Source organism: Chenopodium album, chromosome 20, assembly GCF_948465745.1.
Source record: "Chenopodium album chromosome 20, dcCheAlbu1.1, whole genome shotgun sequence".
NCBI lineage: Eukaryota > Viridiplantae > Streptophyta > Magnoliopsida > Caryophyllales > Amaranthaceae > Chenopodium > Chenopodium album.
In genome coordinates, this window is record NC_137853.1 from 10,537,295 (window position 1) to 10,564,339 (window position 27,045).

Sequence of the window (27,045 nt, forward strand, 5' to 3'; positions counted from 1 at the left end):
TACACTGAATGATTTAAGTCAATATTCCTCTTAATAGTCCGGTATTATTAATGATACAAAAGGAACATTGCCCCAACTTATTTATATCATACTTTTATGTAGCAATTTTGGTTAAAAAAAAATAAAAAATAAAAAAAAAAAAAAAAAAAATTCAATTTCACCGTCAATAATCTGCATTGTAGAGGAAGATATAGAGCTTACTAACTTAATGTAATACGTGGTAGGAAAAAAAAAAAAAAAAAGTCAATAAAAGTTTGAATGTGTATATATTGCATGTGTATATATATTTGATACATGTGAGGAATGAGGAGATGGAAGGGTGGTGAATCCCTCCATCTCCCCCCCATGTGATGGGGGTTCGATTCCTCATAGCCCCCTTTCCTGTGATAGGAAGGGGGCCCCTCCCCGTAGTTTACCGTGTAAAATATATATATATATATATATATATATATATATATATATATATATATATATATATATATATATATATATATATATATTTGATACATGTATATGTAATTTAATTCATATAAGTAGATCATTCTGAATATGTTGTCTATTCTAATATTAAATAATATAATTTTAAAAAAAAAGTTTTACCCTGTTGATTCAAACTTAGAATTGCCATGCATACATATATAGGTATGATTACAATACATTTTAAGATCCCTCCTTTGAAAAAAAAAAATCGTACATCGATTGTACAAAGTAATGACGTAGTAATAGACCACACACAACATTACATTATACCCACATTGTACTTCCATACCCCTGATAATCTAATACATCTCCCTAACATGAAGAAATTTCAATTTCTCAAAAACAACCATAAAATATGAGACAACCTTTTTTTTAACAAAGGCTCAAAAACAACAATCAACCTGCTATAAGACATATAGGAATCCCACTATACCAAGACAAACCCCTCTGAAGTATCACAAGAGGTTTGTTCTTTTTTTTTTTTTTTTTTTTTTTTTTCTCTTCTTCTGCTTTTTGGGGTTTTTTTTTTTCAATCCGACTTATCTATGCCAATCACAATCATAGTAACATACTTCGTACAAAACAATACTTATATATATTTTTATAATTTTTTTTTTTTATCTATTTCAATATTAGCTGCATTATTTTCTTTTTTAAAAAATCGAAAATGAAGCATCAACCTATATATATATTTATATTACTTCTATCCAAGTCTCCTCCAAGATTATCTCTTTCCATCCCTGTACTCCTCATTCTTTGCATTAGTCTCATAGCAGCTACAAGGAACCTCAAACATTGAGTTGGCCTCAAAATCTCGGCTGCCTTTGCTCCCGTTGTCACCCTCAATGAGTCAGCATTAGCTATGACTGCTTCAAGTGATGCATTCAACCGTTGTATTTGCTCATTCGTTGTTGTTAAGGATTGCCCCTCTGATAGCCATGCAGCCTCGCGCATGGCATCAATTAGTGGTGGTGCTGCCGCTGTCTCTTGTATCCTTGCTAGCTCGTCTTCCACCGCCTTTTCATTTATTCTTGTATCTCTTTTCAGCCTAATTAGGAATTTTATGAAGATATCAAGATTTATTCAAAAATTTTGAGCATCGAATTGAATAACATAGAACTTAAATTATTTTGGCATTGATGACAAATTATTGTTTTGTTCAATTTTAGTTCAAACACCAACTTTAAGAGATATATACTCATTTTGGCACCACTCATTTGTTGTCCTATTTTTTTATTTTTTTTTTTTTTTTTTTTTTTTTTTTTTTTTTTTTTTTTTGACATAGGTTTTTTGTCCTAGTTACTATCATATGAATAAATGAAAATACATTCAATGAAAATCAAAGAACAAGACGTACATTTTTACATTTTATACATGGGAAAATATAGATTTAAATTATTCAAAACATACACGATTTTGCAAAATGCAACTAGACATGGATCTAAGAAAGATCTGTTACGAGTAGGAATGTTCAACCATATTGATTATGCTAGAGGGGCCATTAGCTAAGCCTTGATTATTAGTCCTTTACCCTTTTAAAATGCATGTAAGCATCAGGTTTATTTCTTATAATGGTACTTAATAAGTTTATAAATAATATTGACAAACATGTGTATATCGGTGCATTTATATTATGCTTTAATAATTTATATTTTAGCTTCTTATCTTACTCTGTAATATATGCCGCTCTTAAAACTTAATTTTTTTTTTCTATTAAGTTTATCGTTCTGGTTAAATGTGCTTAAGGGAGGATAAACATGCACTAGAATTGATAACTCTAAAGTAACCTAGTTTTAATCCTGCCACTATGACCCAATAACCTAAAACCCTAAGCAAAAGAAAATCTTGGGACGAAAATCAAACATAACACATGTAAAACCTAACTAATACAATTATAGAGATACTAGCCATACTACTAGTTATTTACAATAGACCAAAAATCCAAGAGCAAAACAGAGCAAAGGGCTACTGAAGGAGCCCCGAACTAGTGCCAAATAACTGTGAGACTAATGGAAGAGACAGAAATCTGAAGTATGAGTATGACAACCGCTAGCTAGAAGATGCTCATGAAACTTTGGCCATGTATTTAACGTATAGGGACGATGTTATTCCCGAAAAGCCTAACTAGAGAGAATCATAGATTCATAGTACCATGGTATAGAATATCTAGCATGACTGCACCAGTGTAAAACACCATAAATGATAAGATAGATAGATGGAGGGTGAGGGTCCTAGCGACCTAGCATACAACTCTACAAGGATACGACGCCTAAATGAGGTCGCACACAACTTTATCCCGAGTCTCACCAAAGGCCACCCATCTGTTCTTCCACATGTTTTTGATGAAAAAAAATGATATTTTTGCTATATATACATTGGAAAAGAAAATAACCACTTAATTTTGTTGAAATTAAACCTATTTCAGCCTAATTCAAATTTAGTTTAAATTTAACTAATGCTTATAGGCTTTTAGCATTAGTTATTAGGGAGGTGAAAAAAAAAACTTAACATTTATTATACACCTTAAGTATACCCAAATTTGTGTAAAAAGTAAAAAGTTTTTTTTTTTAGGTACATAGAAGAAATTTGATCAAACCTCAACATCAAGAATTTTTTAGTGTGGTATTTGACTATTTGTGGATTAGACACTTTAAAAGTGAAGGAGAATGAAAAGAGATCTCCACTCTCAAAGTGTTCTAGAGGTTGATAGACTGATAGTACATTTGTATATGTATAATTGCTCAAAAAGCAAAACAAAGATACTACTATTTTATTGCAAATTCCTCTACAAAATACTTAATTATATTTTCCTCGAATTTGCAATTTTGTACTCCCTAATAAAATTATTTGGTTGCTCAAGAAAGTTCCACGTAAACAAATTGTGAAGTTCTATTCTTATAGGTTCATACAACTTTTGATTGAATTGTTTAATTTAATGAAATAGAAGCCTCAAAATGAAGAATGAATGGGAGATTAATGAAGTGCACAATCCCAGATGTTTGGCTAGAAGTAGACAAACCTGCGAGCCTGCGGCAACAATCTAAAGATTGGATCTAAACATGGGCACGGGCCGTGCCGGCACGTGGGCGTCACGAGCCCGGCACGGCACGGCGGCCCACCTGTGGGCCGTGCCGTGAACAATTTTCTGGATTTTGGCACGGGCACGGCACGTGGCACGGCGGGCGGCACGGTGGCCGGCACGGCACGAGCCAGGCACGGCCCGTCATATAATAAAATAAGTTATTCTTCAATTTTTTGTGTTTTCGGATTATCGCACTCGAATTTTTTTTTATTATATGCATTGTTGTTTTTTTGCTAAATTAATAAAATTGTTTTTATTTGTTTAAATAAACTTAAACATAATTATTAATTAGATAAATAATTTATATAACCTAAATTAAAATAAAGTTGTTCAAAAAATGAAAACAATATATATTAACATTAACATAAACATAAATTAATCACATATATTAAGTTGTACTAAAAAAAAAATATATCGTTTAATTCGTTTTTTTTTCATTTATTAAAAATAAAAAAAAAGGGTGGCACGGTTTGGCCCGCGGCCCGGCATGGCACGGCCCGCAAGGCACGTGGGCCGCCTTGCGGGCCGTGCCGTGGGCTGGGGTGTGCAAATTTCAGGCACGGCACGACCCCCACCCCGGAACGGCCAGGCACGGCCCGCGGCGGCACTGGCACGGCCCGTGCCCATGTTTAATTGGATCCTTTTTAGGTCACAATACAAGGGATTAGGGACCCACGCCTCATTTTGCTTATAAATTCTTAAATAAACCTGGTTCACACTAATTTATTGTGGACCACTAATATTAGAGAAACTACGGTTGTTTTTATTAATTCTTAAAAAAAAAGTCACTATAATAAAATGAAGGTCACTATGTTGAAAATAAAATTCATTTTGGTAATATATAGGCTATAAGAGGTTAATTTTTTAATCAAAAATTTTATAAGGTCATATATATAATAAAGGTCACTATGTTAAAATTAGGGTCATAACGTCGTACTTCAAGTTCACAATAGTATTAAACGTTATACAACTTTTGATAAAGGTTACTATGTTAAAAATAAGGTTACTATGTTAAAAATAAGGGTCACTATGTTCAATATAATGTCAGTTGCGTGTGTATAACCCTCGGGTCCACAATAATATTATTGTGGACCAAGTCCACGCAAGTATTTCTGCATTTTGCTATTTTTTTTCTTACCTTAGGTTTGAGCGAGGTAACTAATGCTCCCCCCATTTCAGAATGATGTTTCTGTTTCGTAAATCGATACAAATTTTTACCCAACTTTGACCGCAAATATCTTTAATCTCACATTACGAAAAATTATAAAAGTTAGATATTATAATCTACTCACCAAGACGAATCAAACTCCCACATGATTATATTTATTCTTCTAGATTAAGAGAAATTTAAAAAATTCTCTCTTTCCTAAAAATGTCAAAGATTCCAAACAAGAATATTATTATGGAACGGAGGGAGCAATTCTAAATAATATGGTAACTTTTATCTAAATCTTTGTAACCAAATACTTGGTAGCAAAACTAATTTAATTGAATCCATTTCCAACAAAAAAAAAAATTGCTCTCTTACCAAACATGCTAAGGGTAATTAATTCGTCACAAATTCTTAATTAAGGTGGACTTTAATTAAGTTATTATAAGACGGGTTATAGTTACCTTGAAAATATTTAAAGTTACCATTTTTATAATAAAAACTTTACTCTCAAAACATATTTATAATGTATTATATTATTCATATTAACCTTCAAAGTATGTATTATGAGAAATTACACATTAAAATACAATCAATTCAAATTTATAAATTAAAAGTTATTTTTAACGGGGTTAAAGTTACCATAAAAATTATTAAAGTTATCCTTAAATTGACCGTGTTACAATAAGATTAACGTAAGCTCGCAACTTTTAATTCGTAGAAGATACTTTTAATAATAAATAGTGTCAAGATTTTAAAAGGAAAAACAAAACGAATGGGAAGAAATATTACAAAAGAAAAATATGTTTAGGTGAGATATTAATAATCGAAATTTTATGCTAACCAACAAATAAATTAAAGAAAGGAAATGTCTTCAAAAAAAAAATATTAAAGAAAGGAAATAGTAGAAATTAAAGACAACTTTTAGCTTTAACTTTTAAGGGGTTTATTTTTTCTCAGTCTGCCAAAAGCATTGGTAAAACCTTCTTAATTACCTTATGGCTTATGCATTGTCGTTGTACCTTGCAAGGTAGACATTTTTGTAAATTTGTTTTATAATTTTGACATTTTTAGTAATAAATAATAATAATGCTTTCATAAAATGAAAAATGTCACAATATATGCAAGAAACTACAATTTGAAAGTGTTTTTTTATTTTTTATTTTTTATTTATTTTTATATTATTTTATAAATGTGGTTTTGTGTTCCATCTGGTTTACCCTTTGGCGAATTCGGATTCAGGGATCAGTTCCCGGTATAACTTATGGCTCACTTAAGTATATTCATAACAATCTTTTAACCATTTTAAATGTGTTAAATAATGTGAGACCCATTTTTCTTCAATACCTTGAAAAAGTGTGTGTTATAAGTATAAAAAAACGGAAGAAATACGCCACTCTCTCACTAAACTAAAACTCAACTCTCCAAAATTAAAAATAAAAAACAATAATTTCAAATAGAACTTAATTAATCAATCGGAAAAGAAATACCATTCATTCGATGAGGGGGGATTAATAATATGAAGTGTTACTAATGTGGAAAAAAAAAAACTCAATTCTCTCTCCAAAATCATTTTTAATCATTTGATCTACTAATACAAGTCTACAATAGAAAGAAATTTCCATTCCATTAGGATACCAAATTCAATTCACAACAAACACACACATTTTAAGTCTTGAACTAGTATTTTTGCTTGGACAATATGTCCAGGCCATTACATAGAATTTGCAATATAAATTTTATACATAAACCAATCCTTTCTTAAATATTATTTTAACAATGTTGTTCACAATTTGTTGAAGAATAGACATCTCAAGTATCACCAAATGTAAGTCTCCCACATTGGTTGAAGAAGAGAGAGTCAAAAACTTTATAAGGCTAAGGGGCCAAACCTCCTATAGCCATATGGTTTTGGGATGGAACCTCCTTTGGACTTGTGAAGTGGACTCTATCTTTTGATTTGTGGGTGCAGCCCAGACCCGTGTTCGTGTTTGATATGGTATCTGAGCCTGGTTCACGATAAAGGATCTTAAATGGCTAAAGTTTACTGGGCCAAGAGTAGGGCCATGTGAGGGGGAGTGAAAAAGCGCTCTAGCCCGAAATCACATGAGACAAAGTTAAAAGGGACATTATATGTGAGGGGAAGTGTTGAAAAATAGACCTTTCAAGTATCACCACATGTAAGTGTCCCACATTAGTTAAAGAAGATCAAGAGATAGTTAAACACTTTATAAGGCTAAGGGGCCAAACCTCCTATACCAATATGGTTTTGAGATGGAACTTCCTTTGGACTTGTGAAATGGACTCTCTCTCTTGATTTGCGGGTGCGGCCCAGACCCGTGTTTGATATAGTTTAAACCTGAATAGGTTGCTCATTTCCACAAACTTTAAATTTCGAAAACAATTATGTTTGATACTTTGATGTTGTGATTCAATGAAGTTAGTTGTTAGAAGGCAATGGTGCATGCAAGCAAGTTGAAGACCCAACAGTAGAGAAAAGTGAAAAGTTAAACAGTGAATTTGATTATTAAATTGGACTACATTATTCCAATTATGGCTATCTAAAATGGTGGACATTATTAGTGAAAGAGATTATTAGAGAAGAATTGAGTTTTTTTTTAAATTTCTTTTTTTTGTTTTTGTTTTTTTGTTGATTTTTTTTTTTTTTTTTTTTTTTTTTTTTTTTGACAGGAGAAGAATTGAGTATATTAGTTTGAGGGGAAAATGGGTATTTATATGAGTTCTAACATTTTCTAATGAAATCGGATGAGAAATTAAATGAAGTTTATATTATTGAGCTACATGCATGTTTTTTTAGTGGAATGAGTTAAGCAAGGTTGTATCTTGCAACATATAAAATACAATTTTGGCCAAATCTTCTAGTAAAAAAAACTAAATAGTACGTTTCTCGCTCTATAACGTTGACACGCGTTTCCATTTACATTGATTCTTCAAATGGCATCTTTCTTACTATGTCGATAATTACGATGAAAAGATACTAAGAAGTCCCCACAATACTCTAATTCTTTTGTTAGATACTAAGTATAACTAGACCTTTAGCACGTAATCAAATAACACTATAGCTTTTTTAGATGTAAAAATGAGGCGGTAATCGATCAATTCAAAGTCAAAATTTGTAATAAAAGTTTACCCTAAAGTGTTTGTAGCTAGAAAAATAAAATAAAAAATAGAAAGAAAGAAAAATCGGAAATATGGTTTGGCAGAGCACTATAGCACATATTGGCATATTGCAAATAATTTCAAAACAAGTTCTCAGTGTTACACTGTCACTTTACCCTCACTGACTACATGTTTACATGCAACTACCCACCACCCTTTTAATAAGTATTTACCACCCAAATATTCCATTTATTGGGTCTCATTTACTCAATACCTTTAACCACTACACTCACCTTTTCAAAATTAACTTTTTTAAAAAATAGTACATTTTTGTTGGTATATAAGTCTCAATTTTGAAATATACATATAATTATAAAAGGACAGTAATGAAATAGACAAAATTTGATCTCAGATATTAATTTTTTTTATTGTAATATCTTAACCAACCTATACCTTAACTAATTATTAGCCCAAATATATATAAGAGAGATCAAGTATTTTAAGCCTTTGTGTATATAAAAGATCTTTTTAGCCAAGAAAAGTCTACATCTTGACTACTTTAATCCTAATTAAACAAATCAACAAAAGGAAAGAAAAATAAACATCTAGGCGCACGTGTGGAGAACATCCCACTCGCACTCTTGCTCATTAGCCTTTTTCACATTTTCTTTCTACCTAGAGAAGGTATAGTTTGCACCAGCCAGCACGGCCTATGATAAATCAGCAGAGTCTCAAGACACGTGCCTGTATACATTTTATTGCGCATGCAATACATGTGTCAACCATAAATACATACAAGTGCACAAAACACATCACCAGATTCATAAAATAAAAAGGAACGGAGGGAGCATGTATGTACCTGTCAAGCGTTTGAGTCTGCTGAGCTGACAAATCCTGAACGGAGCTAGAGACGAGGTGCAAAAGAACCCGAGGCCGAAACCCGGCAACCCAAAGGAAAGCACATTCAAATGATGAACAAAAATTAGGGGAGAAAAGAGCAAATCCATTGAGATGAGCAGCACGAGACTTATGCTCATAGTATTCCTCAAAATGACCGAGAGCTCGCGCTATTAGTAGCCTAGCATCCATGTCCTCAATCTGGTTCGCTTCGCCATCCTTCGTATCGACAGCGGCGGTGATCTCGGCGGAGAGGCGGTCCAAGCGGTGGCACCAACCGCGGAGGAACTCCTCAAAGGAGTAAGAGTTGGTGTTGTTTGGTAACGGTGAGCCACTTGGCATGTTTTGAGGGAAAAATAATTTGTGAGTGAAAAGAGATGATAAGAGAAAATTTATAGCACAAGTATAAATTAAAATTAGGATGTGATGAGGTTGAGGTTGCTATATAAAGTATTCGGATTTTATTTTATTATAAAGTTTTAAGGGGTGACGGGTGACGGGTGACAACCTCACGACCACAAAAATGAGTTGCATGCTGAATTGCTGATGTCTCAAGGACAAACTATGATATATAAATGGGAATGATATGAAATAAAACTATATCATATGATATAATTAAATTAAGTGGGTTCAAGTGACCAAATGACTCCTCAACGAGGGAGTATGTTTTCGACACGGCGGAGGAATCTATTTAATATTATATATAGGTTTATTTCTATCCATCCATTGTATTATTTGTATAGTTAGGTCTTGGGTCCGTCCAAGAAAATATAGTTTTGGATAAGACGGTGTAACCGTGTAAGTGTAATTCTCGGTTATTCGGTTCTTATTTACTTGTGACACTTTAACATTTATTATCTTATTTATAATCGATGGTTAATGTTATGTATCAAAAAGCATAAAACTTTAACGTATTATGAATAGTTGTTAATGATGGTTGATGTTAGGTTTTAAAATTTTCACTTATAATTTCTTTTCGTGTTGATTAAATATGTCACGAAAATGGTTTAACTTGATACGAGCTTGCTATAACTTAGCCTCGACATGGCATGAGATTGAGGCACACTAGTAGACCATGTGATGTGCATGGACATCGTATTCAATTCAAAAGTTGACATGATCCGACACAAGCACAACGGGCTACTTTGTATGTCGGCTTGCCTTTCGTTTTAAACCAATTTATTAGCTAAGTACATAAAATTACAAATGGGATATGGAATTTGTTGGAACGACACAACATTACATAAAATGACACGTCACATGCATCAATCGTGCATGGGGGTTGGGGCCTTGGGGGCTTTGTTTAAAATAACATGAACTTAACACGGTACAACTTTTTCTTAGCTCTTTCAAGACACATCCTGTTTAAATAGCAGGCACACTAGCACAATACATCATTACATAGTCTACACAATTCGACTCATACCCTTCTTATACCCATCTTTAATACGGAGTATTAGTCTTAGAGGACATCATGTTCAAGATATAGTAAATATCACTTGAATATAACACAATTTAATTATTTTATAGTTTGCCACTCTCCGTAATTGTAGACACCTAAAAATGTCTCCCCAAAACCAAACCCGATAATGAACAACCTTTCACCGCCACTATTGGTCGGGTTCAGTATTTAATCCCGAGAGTGCTTAAAAAATCATATTTAATTAAATTCATTTTTTGAATAGTCCATGGATCAGTCTTGATGTTTGGTCAAAGCATAGTTTTAATTTTAGACCAAACCTCTTTTTTATTTTATTGTTTATTTTTGGCCCAAACCTTTTATTTATTTCTTTTTACTTATTTTCTTATTTTAGCCCAAATAATAATAAATCAGGAAAAGGCCCGAAATTATCAATCGGCACTTAAAATGCTGAGTGAAATTAGGGTTAAAAAATGTATTTAGATGAAAAAACGGACAAAAATCTCCCGCGCCACGGCAACAGTTCTCCGTGACACGGGAAAATCTCCCGTCTGACGGTGGGATTTCTCGTGTCACGGGATACCTGCTGTGACACGGGGGCATTACGTGTCCTTTCCGCGTAAAACCTAACGCGTTTTCTTCCCCGTTTGCTAAAAATACCCCGCGTCACACAATAACTGCACCGTGTCACGGGAATGGTTCCCGTCTGACGGTGGAGCTTCCCGTGTCACGGTACAATTTACCGTGTCGCGGGATACTTTTTTAGGGTTTTTATCATTTTAGGGTTCCGTGTGTTCCCTCAGCACTTTTTTTCTATAAATACCCCATCATTTCTGATGTACGGGGCATCAATTAACTCTCTCATTTCTCTTCTATGCTCTAGCCTAAACACTAGCCTACCCTTTTCTCTTTCAAAATACCTTCCTTAAGCACTCCAAGGAGTCCGTACTTTACCCGAGGTTCTATCCTTAAACCACGGTGTGAAAGGCAGAACTGTTTGAGGGTTTGGCCCCAAATCAACTCTATTCAATTTAATTTAATTCCATTTTAATTATTGTTTAATTAATTTTCCTTGAAGTTACTAACGCGTTTATTGTTTTTATAGTAGCAAGCAAACAAAATCAAAGTAAGGAATCACGTTCCTTTTATTTCTATTATTTTTCTAACGATTTTATATTATTGGATTTATTGCTATATTGCTTTCAATATTAATGTTTGTTTATTCTATATTTATTGATCACCATATTGCATGTTTAAAAGGAATATGTAATTGAAAATCACGCCTAATAAGATAATTTGGACAACCGGTTTAGGTTTCTTTTTAATCTTGTTGTTTAATCAAGTGGTCACGATATTATAGAATTATATGTTGCATTAATATTCAACCAATTTAGCATAATAATAGTTTGGAGCAAATTGAATATTTTGCTTGTATGCCTTTAAGATCACATGAATACTTTTCAATATAAGAATCGAGTAGAGGCCAATACGGGCGAATGTGACTCCATGACTCACTTCGTACCATCATCCCCGATCCTCCTTTCGTGGTTCCGAACCATATGGAGTTAGTAATCTCATGGATTATGAATGGGGTGTAACCTTCACGGGTCAATCGTTGTTGCCTTTCGTTGTCCCTTAATCGTGGTTGCCTTTTATGATCCGTGAACGGTTTATAAGTTCCTTAAAAACTTGTTGCGGCTCCCTACTTTCCTTGTCCCTAATCGTGTCCCTAATTGTATATGTCAATTCCCACTTCCTATGGGTGCCAAGCATATTCACAACATGCTTAACGTAGGCGCACTTCAAGCGACGCCTACAATTTGGCGACTCCACTGGGGAGGATTCTTGGTTATTTATCGATTTGAGTGATCGGTATTTAATTAAGATGAGTGGATGAGACTTGAAAGATTATTGAAAAATATTCCTGTGATTAATTTGGCATTTTTGCATAAGCATAGACGTTTTAACGTCGCATTTAGATCTGTCCCGTAGGAAAAATTGAACAACTTGATTGCGTACGAAGAAAAACAGGGCACCAGTCAGATTTTCTGACTGTCGTGTCACGGCAGAATCTGCCGTGTCACGGTGCAGTTTACCGTCTGACGGTGGGAAGCACCGTCACACGGTGCTCATTGTCGTGACACGGCAGTCCTTAAATCAGTCCGGTGGCTTATTTATTCTTCTCACAGTCAACTTCCTTCGGTTTTTCTGAAAAACCGTATGTGTTCTACATACGTCTTAGCCCCGGGGGATTTAAGCTCTATCAACCCAAAAACGCTCATGGCAATAAGGGTTCATCCGAGTTATTAAATCCACCCAAACCATGGAGTCGAGTTCGATTTCATCACGAACTCGCGGAGCCGCCCGTTGGCATACACCCTCAAGGGAGGCTGCCTTGCTAACGCGTCCAAACTCTTAACCATGGCACCCTTTTGACACCCAAAGCTTGACCATAGTGGAACATAGAACTTGACCTTAGGTTGTGAACTCTTCTTTTCATCATTGTGGCTACGTGTTCTATGTGTGTATATTTGATCGTTTTGATCTAACCTTAACGATCTTTCTTTGTCTATGGTGGATTATTTTATGACTAACAATTGCCAATGGACCGTACTCACTTAGTAATTAGCGTCAAAAAAAAAATTGTCGTGCCACGTCAGCTTCCACCGCGCCACGGGAAAGCTCACTGTGTCACGGCATAGTCCACCGTGGCACGGGAAAGCTCACCGTGTCATGGGAGAGTCCACCGTGGCACGGGAAAGCTCACCGTGTCACGGCAGAGTCCACCGTGGCACGGTGGATTTCAGCAAAAAAAAAAAAAACTTCCGTGCCACGTCAGCTTCCACCGCGCCACGGGAAAGCTCACCGTGTCACGGCAGAGTCCACCGTGGCACGGGAAAGCTCACCGTGTCACGGCAGAGTCCACCGTGGCACGGTGGATTTCAGCAAAAAAAAAAAAACTTCCGTGCCACGTCAGCTTCCACCGCGCCACGGGAAAGCTCACCGTGTCACGGCAGAGTCCACCGTGGCACGGTGGATTTCAGAAAAAAAAAATTGCCGTGCCACGTCAGCTTGTGCCGTGACACGGTACAGTTTGCCGTGTCACGGTGCCTAGAAAATAAGTCCAGTCAGTTTTCCTTTAGTCTTTCGTGTTAATTTGGTCCTTGCATCAGTCATTTTGGTTACTGTTCACATGTCTAGCCATACGATCATACCACGAGTCTTATGACATCACTTAATCACTCACGAGTCAAGAATAGTCCACACACTTTCTTTATGTTCCGACTTGAGTCGTGCACCATGTCGTTTATGATCGTATACTAGGTTCATGCACCCCCATTTTCGTCATAAAAAAATGAGTGGGGTTTTCTCACCTATTTTCAAATGTCTTTTTTTCCTTCCTTTCCAATGAGTCAAACAATTAAGTGATTTTATTTCATTTCACAACACTTGGTCAAGAAGCAGGGGTAGACTGTTACGGTTTGAGTCGCTACCTCAACAACCTCTTATACCTAAGAAGCGTACAAGAAAACCACCACAAGCATCCCCACGTAATCCATCTCCCATTTACTTTCAACCAATGGCCACTAAGGAAGATTTGGAGAACATGAACCAGGCCATCGAAAGGTTGTCTACTATGATGGAAGCACTCACTACCAGGGTTATCACGGTAGAGCAAAACAATCAAAGCAATGCTACTGTAGCTGCAATAGACAAGATCAGAGAACATATGAGTAAGATCTCTAAAGAGTTTACCTATTTAGAGCAACCTGCCACTTCTCTAAACATAAGGAATAGGCTTCCTGAGAAGTTTTCCACCGCTGACATTCCCAAATTCAAGCCTACTGATAACCCTATGTTTCATTTGAAGGTTTTTTCTGCAACCATGGCTCTTAAGGGATTGGACGTAACACTCTTCCCTACGGTGTTCCCTCTCTCCTTAGAACATGCTTGCCAACAATGGTTTTATTCCCTAGATGCCAAGCGTACTGCGACTTGGCAAGATGTCACCGACAGTTTTATGAACCGTTACAAGTGTAACATTCAAAGTAAGACTTCTGAACGTGAACTCTCAATTCTCAAACAGAAAGAGAATGAAGGCTTCACTGCTTATCTAAATAGGTGGAGGAAACAGCCGCGCTCTTGGTAGATCCTCCCAAAGAAAAAGAGATGATTCGCCTCTTCATCCAAAATCTGACTCACAAGTACAAGCAACATCTCAAATTTCTTCCGTTGAACACTTTTGAAGCTGTATATGACATTGGCATCAATATCGAGGACGAGCTAATAAAGACTGCTGGTAGTAACAATAACAACACTTGGAAAAACAAGAAGAACGACCTTCCTTCTTCTTCGTCTTCTAAGCAGGAAAGTACTACCAACAATATAAGCCAAGTTGATCTCAATGAAGTATTAGCTCTTGATGCTCCATTTCCCAAGAAAAGGAGAACCTACACTCCTTTAGGAATGACTTATGATGCGGCCTTTTTTCGCCTTTACGGACAAGGCTTGATCACACCTATTAGGCCATTTCCAGAGCCTAAACCTGAATAAAGGAGCGCCAAATGGAACCCCAACGCCCATTGCAAGTTCCATCAAGGAAGGGGTCACTCTACCGAACAATGCTGGAATTTGAAGGATGCTATTCAGGATCTTGTTGATGCCAACAAACTTCCAGTCCCTCCAGGTGGTAAAAAGTGACAAGCAGCAATGAAGACAAGGCGCGCGGCGAGCTCCTCGTGCAAGATTTCATGATTCTTTCCCTTTCCCCTTTTAAGTCTAGTATAGATTTCCCTTCCTAAGTTTAGTGTTTAGATTTCCTTTTTCTATAATTTGATAATTTTGTTATCTTATTCACCATTTCCATCAATAAAATGAGCATTATTCCTTTATATCTCGATCGTAGCAATTTTCATTTTAAAAAAAAAATTGCCGAACTAAACACAAGGTACACCCATGATTTGAGGCACCTTTGCAACCCATTCATTCCTTTAAAACATTTTCAAACACTCATTCCATTTCTTCGTCAACTACTTTGAGCCTCGTCTAACGATTGACCTTATTTATTCAACCCACATTCACTTAACCCAGGGATTGGAAAGATGTGCAATTTATGTAACAGTAAGAAAGCAAGTTCAAATAATAAAAAATAATAAAAAAAATAAAAAAATAAAAAAGTAAATAATAAAAAACAATGTCTAAAGGCAAGTGTTCCAATGTCTTCGATATGAACACGTCTCAAATTGCGTCTCTCATCGAGTGCTTGGTACCGTGCCTGACAAACATGAATGCTAAGTGAGTGATGAACCGCATGATCTGAGATTGTCTACATTGATTCAAAAGAATGAAAAAAAAAGAGAAAGAAAAGAATTTCAAAGCAAAAAATATGTGAAAAATAAAACTTGCAAATTCAAAGTTTTCAAATACACAATTACACATCTCGGGGGGGTTTCTCTCGGGTCTTGAGCCTTTTATCCCTTTCTTCCTTAAACCATGAACTTAACCACATTACAACCCTTGAAAGACCTCTTTGAGGTGTACATACACTTGTGCAAAGTTCGGTTAGAGCTACGTTCGGCCTGATTCCTAACGGATACGTAGGCAACCTCACATTGAGGTTCGGCCACATTCATATTCATATCCATGCATGATCGAGTCAAAGAATATCCGATGCTTACCCTTACCATTTAGAGCTAGACTTAGGGGCTTGAACCCACATCACGTAGCTTACCCAGCCCAACAAGAGTCATCATCTTTGACTCTTCTCACATCTATTTCCATCACCACAACCTTTGCAGCCAACCTTAGTATCACTTTCACACACTTCACTCACACGTACATAGCCATATCATCCTTCCCTTTAAGAACCCTCTATCATGAAATCTTGTTTCAACACTGTGCATGTCATCATCTTTCAAGACAACATTCATTAGAAAAAAACATTGTATACTTGCTTAGCTTCCTGACCTGAGCAATATTCATTGTTTCATGCATCGCATAATGTGCCGAGTTACATTTATATATCTGTGATTTTTAATCATACAAAGCATATCGTTCTTAGCTCATTGACTTAAGCAACGTTCATTATGCAATAATCACTTCGTCTATATACGTGCTTAGCTTCTAGACCTAAGTGACGTTCAAGATCGTTTCTTACACCATATATGATGCTTAGCTCCATAACCTAAGTTCATTCATCTATCGTGTCACATGATGTAATTGTCCTTAGCCTCCTGGCCAAAGAGCATGCATCATGCATAAACTGTTTTCAAGACAAACAATTCAATTCATACGATTCATTTCGTCTTGCTTAAGGAGGAAGTTCAAAACTTCTTCCCCTTTTTCATTATTTTCTTTTGGGGAAGTTCAAAAACTTTTTCAAAATTGTCTCATCGAGGGAAGTTCGAAAATAAAATCTTTTTCATATCTTTCTTTTTCGGGAGAAAGTCGGTACCCTCCACTCATGACAAAAATGACGGAAAATTTTTGCTTTTGCATCTTCGTTTGCTTGTGTCTGCACACACACTCAAATCATACATATACACACACACACAATCACAAGTCATACACATGTCATGTCAAGTCGTGTCAAGTCAAACTTGGTCAAGTCAGTTGGTCGAGTCAATCATGGTCTATACGAGTCCCTTAGCAAATTTTATTTTGCAGGTCTCAACTACAGCCCACGTCCGGGGACAAGCGGACCATCTACAGCCCACGTTCGGGGACAAGCGGACCATCTACAGCCCACGTCCGGGGACAAGCGGACCATTTACAGCCCGCGTCCGGGGACAAGCGGACCATTAACAGCCCACGTCCGGGGAAAAGCGGACCATTAACAGCCCACGTCCAGGGACAAGCGGACCATTCACAGCCCACGTCCGGGGACAAGTACACCATCTACATCCCACGTTCTGGGACAAGCGAACCAATTACAGCCCACGTTCGGGGACAATCGAACCATCATCATTTTAGTGATCATCTCCTAAGTGAAGACGATTCACGGCGCAAGGTTCTCGATAAACAGAGACTTGCAATTTCATCATCAGACAAGTTTTTGCTCAAGCATGGAAAATTGTCATCTATCGACTTTCCTCAAGCATGGAAAGTATCTCAACCGGTGGGTTTCTTCAAGCATAGAAAACTACCAACATCGTCTGTCGACTTTCCTCAAGCATGGAAAGTATCATCCGGTGGATTCCTTCAAGCATAGGAAGCTACCAAACTCATTTGTCACCGATACACTAGTGTCAGATACGTATTCTATCCCTTTACTCTTTTATCTGTGGAACTAACATTTTTCTGCAGGTATCGACATATATAGAGTGATTTAGGATCGCCGAACGTCTTAAATCATTCTCCGTCCCTATCGACACTACTAGAAATAAGCTGAATTCCGACGGAAGTGTTCCGACGGACATGAAAATCCGTCGCAAATCACAAAAGTTACGACGGAATAACTTTCCGACGGATTTCAAACAGTCCCGACGGAAATTTCGTCGGAAAGTATATTCCGACGGAAAAATCCGTCAGAAAAAAATAATTTCCGACGGATTTAAATCCGTCGGAAATTTCCGACGGAATTTTCCGTCGAAAAGGCATCTGACCATATCTGTTTTAAAAAAATAGAAAATTTCGTATAAATACCTAACCCTAAACAAACCCCTCATTTCAGTCCCCTTTCTCTCTCTCCTCTTTCCCTCAGCGCCGCACTCCATCTCTCTCTCTTCATTCTCTCCTTTGCTACTCCCTCTCTACTCTTTCTCTCTCCTCTCTCAATCTCCTTTGCTACTCCCTCTCTACTCTTTATCTCTCCTCTTTATCTCTCCTCTCTCGATCTTCTTTGCTGTTAATTTCCGAAGCTCAAGAAGCTTTTCCGATTTACTTCCCGACCACATTCCCGGCGTGTTATGGTTTTAAGGTCAAGTTCGACCATGGAAACGCTAGATCTAGCGTTTTCATGGTCGAATTTGGCCTTATATAACCAATTTTAAGACCAATTTCAAGACTAACCATGGTTGAATCGTTGTGGTAAGTTTATAGTTCTGAATTTCAACTTTTTTGTTCTGTTTACATTTTTTTTTTCGGGTTTCAAGTTTACTAGTTTGAATAATGTGGTTGTGGTGGTTGTTGGAGTTCGGGTTTTGGGTGTTGGGATTTTAATTTTTTTTTATTAATTTTTAGGTTGTGATGGTTGTTTCGACGATGGCGGTGGTGGTTAAAGGTGGGCGGTGGGGTGGTTCGCCTGGGTGGGGTGGTAGATCTGGGCTTGTTTGTGTGGGTTATGGTTAGGTAGGTTTGGGTCTGAATTTGGGGGGTCTGGGTTAGGGGTTTGGGTCTGAATTTGGGGGGTCTGGATTAGGGGTTTGGGTCTGGGTTAGGTCGGGTCTGGGTTAGGGGTTTGGGTCTGGGTTAGGTTTGGTTTTGTGGTGTGGGTTAATTTAGTGATTTAGTGGGTGGCGGTGGTGGTGGTCTGTAGTGGCGGTGGTGGCGGTGGGTAAAGTTAGGGTTTGAGAAGGTTGGTTTGGTTGGGGTTGACAGGCCTTTTTGGGTGGTTGGAGGTGGTGATACGCCGTGCCGGTGGTGGCACGGCGAATTTTTTTTAATTTCCCGAAAATAGTTTCCGACGGATTTTCCGTCGGAAATTTCCGACGGAATTCGCAGGTACCAGAAATTGTCTTTCGACGGAAAATTCCGTCATCCGACGGAATTTTCGTCGGAAAAGGTGGTATTTCCTACGAAGGCATTTCCGACAACCTTTTCCGACGGAATTCCGTCGGAAACACCTTTTCCGACGGATTTCAAGGTGTTTTCGAAGGAAAAATTCCGTCGGAAATGGGCCTTTTTCTAGTAGTGCGACTACTTTGACTATCGTTTTCGAAATTTACGTTTCTACAAACTCAGTCAAAGTGGGGGCTTCTGTAGACACCTAAAAATGTCTCCCCAAAACCAAACCCGATGATGAACAACCTTTCACCGCCACTATTGGTCGGGTTCAGTATTTAATCCCGAGAGTGCTTAAAAAATCATATTTAATTAAATTCATTTTTTGAATAGTCCATGGATCAGTCTTGATGTTTGGTCAAAGCATAGTTTTAATTTTAGCCCAAACCTCTTTTTTATTTTATTGTTTATTTTTGGCCCAAACCTTTTATTTATTTCTTTTTACTTATTTTCTTATTTTAGCCCAAATAATAATAAATCAGGAAAAGGCCCGAAATTATCAATCGGCACTTAAAACGCTGAGTGAAATTAGGGTTAAAAAATGTATTTAGATGAAAAAACGGACAAAAATCTCCCGCGTCACGGCAACAGTTCATCGTGACACGGGAAAATCTCCCGTCTGACGGTGGGATTTCCCGTGTCACGGGATACCTGCTGTGACACGGGGGCATTACGTGTCCTTTCCGCGTAAAACCTAACGCGTTTTCTTCCCCGTTTGCTAAATATACCCCGCGTCACACAATAACTGCACCGTGTCACGGGAATGGTTCCCGTCTGACGGTGGAGCTTCCCGTGTCACGGTACAATTTACCGTGTTGCGGGATACTTTTTTAGGGTTTTATCATTTTAGGGTTCCGTGTGTTCCCTCAGCACTTTTTTTCTATAAATACCCCCTCATTTCTGATGTACGGGGCATCAATTAACTCTCTCATTTCTCTTCTATGCTCTAGCCTAAACACTAGCCTACCCTTCTCTCTTTCAAAATACCTTCCTTAAGCACTCCAAGGAGTCCGTACTTTACCCGAGGTTCTATCCTTAAACCACGGCGTGAAAGGTAGAACTGTTTGAGAGTTTGGCCCCAAATCAACTCTATTCAATTTAATTTAATTCCATTTTAATTATTGTTTAATTAATTTTCCTTGAAGTTACTAACGCGTTTATTGTTTTTATAGTAGCAAGCAAACAAAATCAAAGTAAGGAATCACGTTCCTTTTATTTCTATTATTTTCTAACGATTTTATATTATTGGATTTATTGGTATATTGCTTTCAATATTAATGTTTGTTTATTCTATATTTATTGATCACCATATTGCATGTTTAAAGGGAATATGTAATTGAAAATCACGCCTAATAAGATAATTTGGACAACCGGTTTAGGTTTCTTTTTAATCTTGTTGTTTAATCAAGTGGTCACGATATTATAGAATTATATGTTGCATTAATATTCAACCAATTTAGCATAATAATAGTTTGGAGCAAATTGAATATTTTGTTTGTATGCCTTTAAGATCACAGGAATACTTTTCAATATAAGAATCGAGTAGAGACCAATACGGAGGAATGTGACTCCATGACTCACTTCGTACCATCATCCCCGATCCTCCTTTCGTGGTTCCGAACCATATGGAGTTAGTAATCTCATGGATTATGAATGGGGTGTAACCTTCACGGGTCAATCGTTGTTGCCTTTCGTTGTCTCTTAATCGTGGTTGTCTTTTATGATTCGTGAACGGTTTATAAGTTCCTTAAAAACTTGTTGGCGGCTCCCTACTTTCCTTGTCCCTAATTGTATATGTCGATTCCCACTTCCTAAGGGTGCCAAGCATATTCACAACATGTTTAACGTGGGCGCACTTCAAGCGACGCCTACAGTAATAAAAAGATCTGAATATTGTAGGATAGATAATAGATTGAAAAAAAAAGGGAAAAGGAATCTGGAAGAAGTAGGCAAACGTGTATGAAAACCAACCATAGCAATCAAGAGAATAGGAAAAGACGAGAAAAAGAGCAGCAAAACGCACACCTAAGAAGGCCAAGGGGATGGCTACACATGGAGGATGCACACAGTTGACATTTGACACCTAACACCAACTCACCAACTCTGCCTTTGGTTCCGTTCATCCAGCCAATGTACCTAGTCTCCTTCTATGCACCTCTCACTATTTTATTACTCTTGCTTTTGCCTTAACCATGAAGTAACCCCAGCAATATATACAACACGTAAGTTGAGATATTTTATTAACCGAATAGCAGGGTAATTAAAATAAAGGAAAATATTATACACAACCCTAAGTCCCTAACGGCTATATACTATATAGTATGTAAGAAGTTAAAAGAGGAAATTATTAATGAAATATATTCATTAATTACACTAATTTGTGCATGATTTTGTCATACATTCCTAAACTAATATCAAATAAAGAAAGATAGTTAATGCTTATTTGTAACCCTAAGAGCTACATATAGCATTACCGTTAAAATAATATACAAGTTGAGGAGAATAAAAGTATACTTTGTACTTATGTATAATAAAACAGGGATTAGTTCATCTAGAATTCTAGATAAAGTTTGACAAATGATACAGAATTGTAAATAAATCAACAACTTTTGTTTAATATGGGTCTAATAATTAATGCTGATATAATTACAAAAATGTTATACTGGCTGAACATTTTTGTTGATTCATTTTAGAGGTGGTAAAGTCTATACATCAAATCTCATGTCAAAATCAACCACGAACTTTTTGGACTTTTTCGGGCTAAGATTTGAGTTTTAAACTATAAATAGTGTTTTTATCTTGTTCAAACCTGCCCTTTATTTGAGTTGGGCTAGCGAGCCAAGCTATAATTAATCACCTTTATTTGCAACATTGTCATTTGATTTGTAATACGTTGCAACAAATTTAAAAATGCATAATCACAAGTTCACAACACTTATGATAACTTATCCTGCGCGTGTAGCATATGACCCTTGCACGCGTAGCTCTTGTTATTGTGCGTGCCTTGCAGCTCCTAGTTCGCTACTGTTTCAAATTTTTTCATTCGGGTATGTGCTCGTATCAAGTTGTACTCAATTACGAATCACACCAACTGTAGAATATCTCTAATAAAAATATTATTATAAACGGGATTTCTTCATATATATATCACACTTTGTACTTTTTTCAATACTTTAACCAGCTAATCTAATTCGTCTCGTCAATTTGCCGTTTTCGAAGTGTTAAATGCATATGATGTCACATCTATCTATCGATTGTTGAGTCAGAGCCATTGTGGGTCATTTGGGCTGGCAACAAAGTCCTACGCCATCCTAGTTGTAGTTTGCAAAAAAATGACATCGTCCCAAAATAGTTCAAGAAAAAGGCAAAAATATGGGGAAGATTCACACGTGTTGAATTACACATGGAAGCATCACAAAGAAAAAGAGTAGGTCCAATGTATGACTATCCAACGTTAGTATTCCTTGTGCTTTCCATTTTTCCTCCACCAAAAGTCACGCCGATGCATGCATGTGGGTTTGATGCATTCATTTACTGATTTTGAGATAAATGACTATATATATCATTATTAGAGCTGTCAAAAATCGACCCGAATTGGTGATTCCGAATTGTTCCGAACTGTTCCGAAAAGGAACCGAACCGTTAACAACCCGTTATGTTATAACCGTAAACTGACCCGACCCGATTTTTTAAAACCTGAAACTGAACCGATCCAAATGTTTGAAAACTGTTAAGAAACCGTACCCGTTTTCAAGCGAACCGATGCAACCCGAAATCGAGAACAACCCGAACCGAGTACTGCCGAACCCGATAGTAACCCGACCTAGTGTAAACCGAAACTGTTAAAACCCGACAAAAACCTGATTAACCCGAACCTTTTATTACCCATAACCAGTTATGACCGAACCGTTTACAACCCATAACCGATTACGACCGAAACGTTTAAAACCTGTAACCGGTTATGACTGAACTGTTTACAACTTGTGACCGATTATGACCGATCAATTTATAACCCATAAGTCCATAACCTATTCAATCAACCCAACTTGTGTTATGACCCTTATTAATTAATTGTGACTTTGTGAGTTAGAATTTAACCCAATTCTTCATAACCTGCTCAATTATATCCTAACTCACTTGATTTGTTTAACTCACTATTCAATCAACCCAACTTGTTTTATGATCCTTATAAATTTAACGGAAAAATTGACTTTTGCTACCTGTTAAAAACGCGATTTCACTTTTGCTACCTATGAAAACTTTTATTTTATTTTACTCCCTCCGTCCCATAATTACAGGCAAATAACTCTAAAAAGTATGGTTTTTAAGGAGGATAGAAAAAGTGGAGGAATATTGTAAGGAAAAGCTAAAAAGTGAATAATGTTGATAAAAAATAGAGAATATTGTATGGAAAAGTTAAAAAGTAGGTAATGATTTTTTAGGTATGTGTGTATTTTGTATGAAAAAAGTAAGTAATGATTTTTTAGGTATGTGTGTAATTTTATAATTTGTATGGAAAAGGTAAAAAGTAAGTACTTGATTGGGTGTTATTTTTAGTAATAGGAGGAACATTTTGGGACACCCAAAATAATATATGTGCCTGTAATTATGGGACAGAGGGAGTACTACCTATCAAACCCGTTTTTTAAATTTCGCTACCAGTTAATGGAATCCGTTTATAATTCCGTTACTGAGATCAAGCCACCCTCATTACCACCTTCCGGCCACCACTCCCTCCTTAGCCGACCTAAATGCCTCCCCGTCAGCCACAAAAAAAAATAAAAATAAAATAAAAAAATAAATAAGAAAACCAGCCATCCCTGTCACCCCTCCCCTAACTTGCCACCCCTTCCCTCCCCTCTGCCGGCGGCCGGCGCCCTGAGCTTCGGCCGGCCCGGCGCAAACCCATTCCCCTCCCTACGCAGCCCCCTTCCCTTCCCCCCCCCCCCCACCCCCGTTCTCGCTGCCCCGATCCCCACCCCAAACCGAAATCCCCCACCTTATTTTCCCTCCCTCCACCGGAATCCGCCCCTAGCCCTATTTCCCCCACCGAAATCGACCCCCCTCCCCTTCCCCTATCGTTTTCGGCCTCCCCTAACCCTAAACCACCACCCCAAAACCACCCAAAACGAAACCCTAAATTCGTTTTTGGTGGTTGTGGGGTGGTGGTTTAGGGTTAGGGGAGGCAGAAAACGGTAGGGGAAGGGGAGGGGGGGTCGATTTCAGTGAGGGGGAACGGGGCTGGGGGCGGATTCAGGTGGGGGAAGGGGAAAGGGGGGTGGTTTTGCTTTATGGGGTCGGGGCTGGGTGGGGGAAAGGGGGGTCGGGGCTGCGTAGGGGTGGGGAAAGGGGGGCTAGGTGGGTTCGCGCGCCGGCGCCGGCCGAAACTATGGGTGCCGGCCACCGGCGGGGGGGGGGGGGAGAGAAGGGGTGGCGGTTGATGGGTGGCAGGGGGTTGCTGGTTTTTTTTTTTTAATTTTTTATTTTTGAATTTATTATTATTTTTTTTAAAAGAAATTATAAACTTAACGGAACCCTAACAGATTGCATTAACGGGTAGCAAAATTAAAAAAATGTGCATATGTTAGGTAGTAAAATAAAATAAAAGTTTTGATGGGTAGCAAAATTGAAATCGAGTTGTTTCACATGTAGCAAAAGTAAAAAAAATCCTAAATTAACTGTGACTTTGTGAGTTAGGATTTAACCCAATTTGTTTTGAACCAAAACTCGTTTTTAAATCGATTGAGTTCAGCCGGAACCGATTATGACCCGAACCGATTATAACCCAACCCGATTATAACCCGACCCGATTAGGACCCGATCTGTTTTGACCCGAAAACCGTTCTAAATTGGAAAACCCCGTTTTCAAACTGATCAAGTTAAACCCGAACCGATTATGACCTGAACCGATTACAACCCGACCAGATTAGGACCCTATCTGATTTGACCCCAAACCCGCTTAAAACCGAAAAAATCCATTTTCAAACCGTTGAATTCAACCCGAATCAATTATGACCCGAACCGATTACAGACCGATCTGATTAGAACCGGACCCGAATAGAAACCGTAGTTAAAAAAACCCAAACCGAACTGACCCGATTTTATTCAAAACCGAACTGAACCGACCCGTTAATTATTTAAACCCGTTATAAACCGACCCGTTACAACCGAAATCTGATAAACAAAACCGAAAACCGAACCGAAAAACCGATTGACACCTCTAATCATTATAGTAGGGCTAACTCATTCAGATTCATTCAACTTACATATATCAAAAAAGAGATAATAATTTATTCAGTGCAATTGTTTGCCATTTCATAGCATATCTGGATTTAGGCCCACAAACGGGTGAGCTAAGATTCCGGCTTTCGAATTCGAATCCAGAGCTAGTTAAATTGGATACATGTATTGGGCCAAGTACAAGCCATCGATATAAGAGATTACAAACTCAAGAGGGTTCATTATAAAATTAAATCAAATTATTAATAGTCGGTATAAAAATAAAGGAATGTAATTTGAATAGTATTTTAAATTATTTATATTTTTTATAATTTCATTATATTAATTGAAAAATAAATGAGTATTGCTCCACATAACTATATAAGAGAAGTTGACTTATTCATTTTATATCTCCCATTATTAAAAAAAAAAAACTAAAATTAAAAGTTTTATTTTTAGCCAATTAAATAAGAGATTAATAATTTTTTTTAGAATTATTATATATAAAATATTATCTTTTGATGGTAGAATTTTTTTTTTTTTTTTTTTTTTTTTTTTTTTTGAAGCAATTGATGGTAGGAATTTTATCTAAATATGTAACAAATTTTAGCACATAAACACAAAAAAAACAATTATTTTAAAAAATTCAAACAATATCCACTAACTTTTAATTGTATACAGATAGACAACAATACGAACTTCCGAAGCAAACACATCCTTCATAACAAACTGACATACCCAACCCACGCTCTTGTAGAGCAATCAAGGGGGGTTAAGGTGTGTTGCAGCATGACCAACCTCCTTATCTTCTCTAGAATACGCACATACTCAGATAATAGATATGCAGACCTTTTGCTCCTGGCAAACTCAGATAATGCTAACGTTCCACTTGAAAACGTTACATTCAATGGAGAAAATGGTCTCAACTGGAGTAGGGGACTATCAAGCTTGCACCTGGTTTTCGCATACCCACCAATTAACACATTCCAAGAAATACCAAGCATCATTCAATTTACCCAACCTCACAAACATGCTGAACAATACATTTCCAAGTCAAATGGGGTTTGCTGCGGTTTGGTTATAAGTTCGGTTTGTATACAGACTATGCACCCTAACTATGAAAGGTAAATGGGGCAAAAAAACAATAGAGACAAAGGGAGTACATGCTAATGGGACTTCTTTTATAAATAAAATAACTTAGGACCCCAAACTAAAGCAAGACCACTAGCAAAGTACGGAGTAACAAATAATGTAAGCATGGGGGATAGGTTCATGCATTGATGTCTAAATATTGAGGAGGGAAAAAAAATACTACATAGTAAAGCAAGATTCGAACTTTAATTTCACGGAGAAATCCCTTTCAAATTCACAGCCCTGTTTAGTTTAATGGAAAACATTTTTAGTGGAAAATTAGTTTTCATGGAAAACATATTTTCAAGGAAAAACACAATTATAAATTAGTTTTCCTTTGTTTGGTTGCATATAAGAAAAGTTCAAGAAAAATAAAAAAATGGGAGTGGAAATGTAAGGTTGAATGAGAGGGAAGTAAAAAAGGAGGTAAGGAGGAGAGAGGAAAATTCGGCTTCCCTTGTTTTTAGAAGGAAAATGTTTTCCATCATTAACGATGGAATTTTCCACCCTTTGACAAACCAAGCAAAGGAAAATGGGTAAAAAATGGTAAATCATTTTCCATGAAAACCTTTTCCATTAAACCAAACAGGCCCACATGTAAAACCAATTTAGCTGTGAAAAATGGGTTGTTAACAACTGTAAAATTAAGGAATTCTCAAAGAGAATCATGGAGGTGGCCATAGCCTGTCTACCCAAGCCCCAGAACAGTCTGATTCTGTAACTACTCTAATTCTGATAAAAAGGAGCATTAAAACTAAAATGAACATCCTGATAATGGCACAACCAGACAATGAAATAAACCTAGAAATACCACAAGTTGATTGG

General features: G+C 36.9%; 1 protein-coding gene across 1 annotated transcript; it reads right to left on the reverse strand.

Annotated features, from left to right (window-relative positions):
* Positions 1-1,014: 1,014 nt before the first annotated feature.
* Positions 1,015-9,114, reverse strand: LOC145599388 (protein RESPONSE TO ABA AND SALT 1-like). Its single transcript, XM_081655779.1, has 2 exons — positions 8,692-9,114; positions 1,015-1,528 (listed from the first exon to the last, which is right to left on the reverse strand). The coding sequence occupies exons 1-2, from the start codon at positions 9,069-9,071 to the stop codon at positions 1,156-1,158; spliced, it is 753 nt and encodes a 250-aa protein (XP_081511905.1). The 5' UTR covers positions 9,072-9,114; the 3' UTR covers positions 1,015-1,155.
* Positions 9,115-27,045: the final 17,931 nt, after the last annotated feature.

What these genes read in the sequence shown, in the direction of transcription:
- LOC145599388 (XM_081655779.1), bottom strand. Translation starts at nt 9,071, where the DNA reads ATGCCAAGTGGCTCACCGTTACCAAACAACACCAACTCTTACTCCTTT. An exon ending in CAGACTCAAACGCTTGACAG is followed by an intron (nt 1,529 to 8,691) that starts GTACATACATGC and finishes ATTCCTAATTAG; the next exon opens with GCTGAAAAGAGATACAAGAA.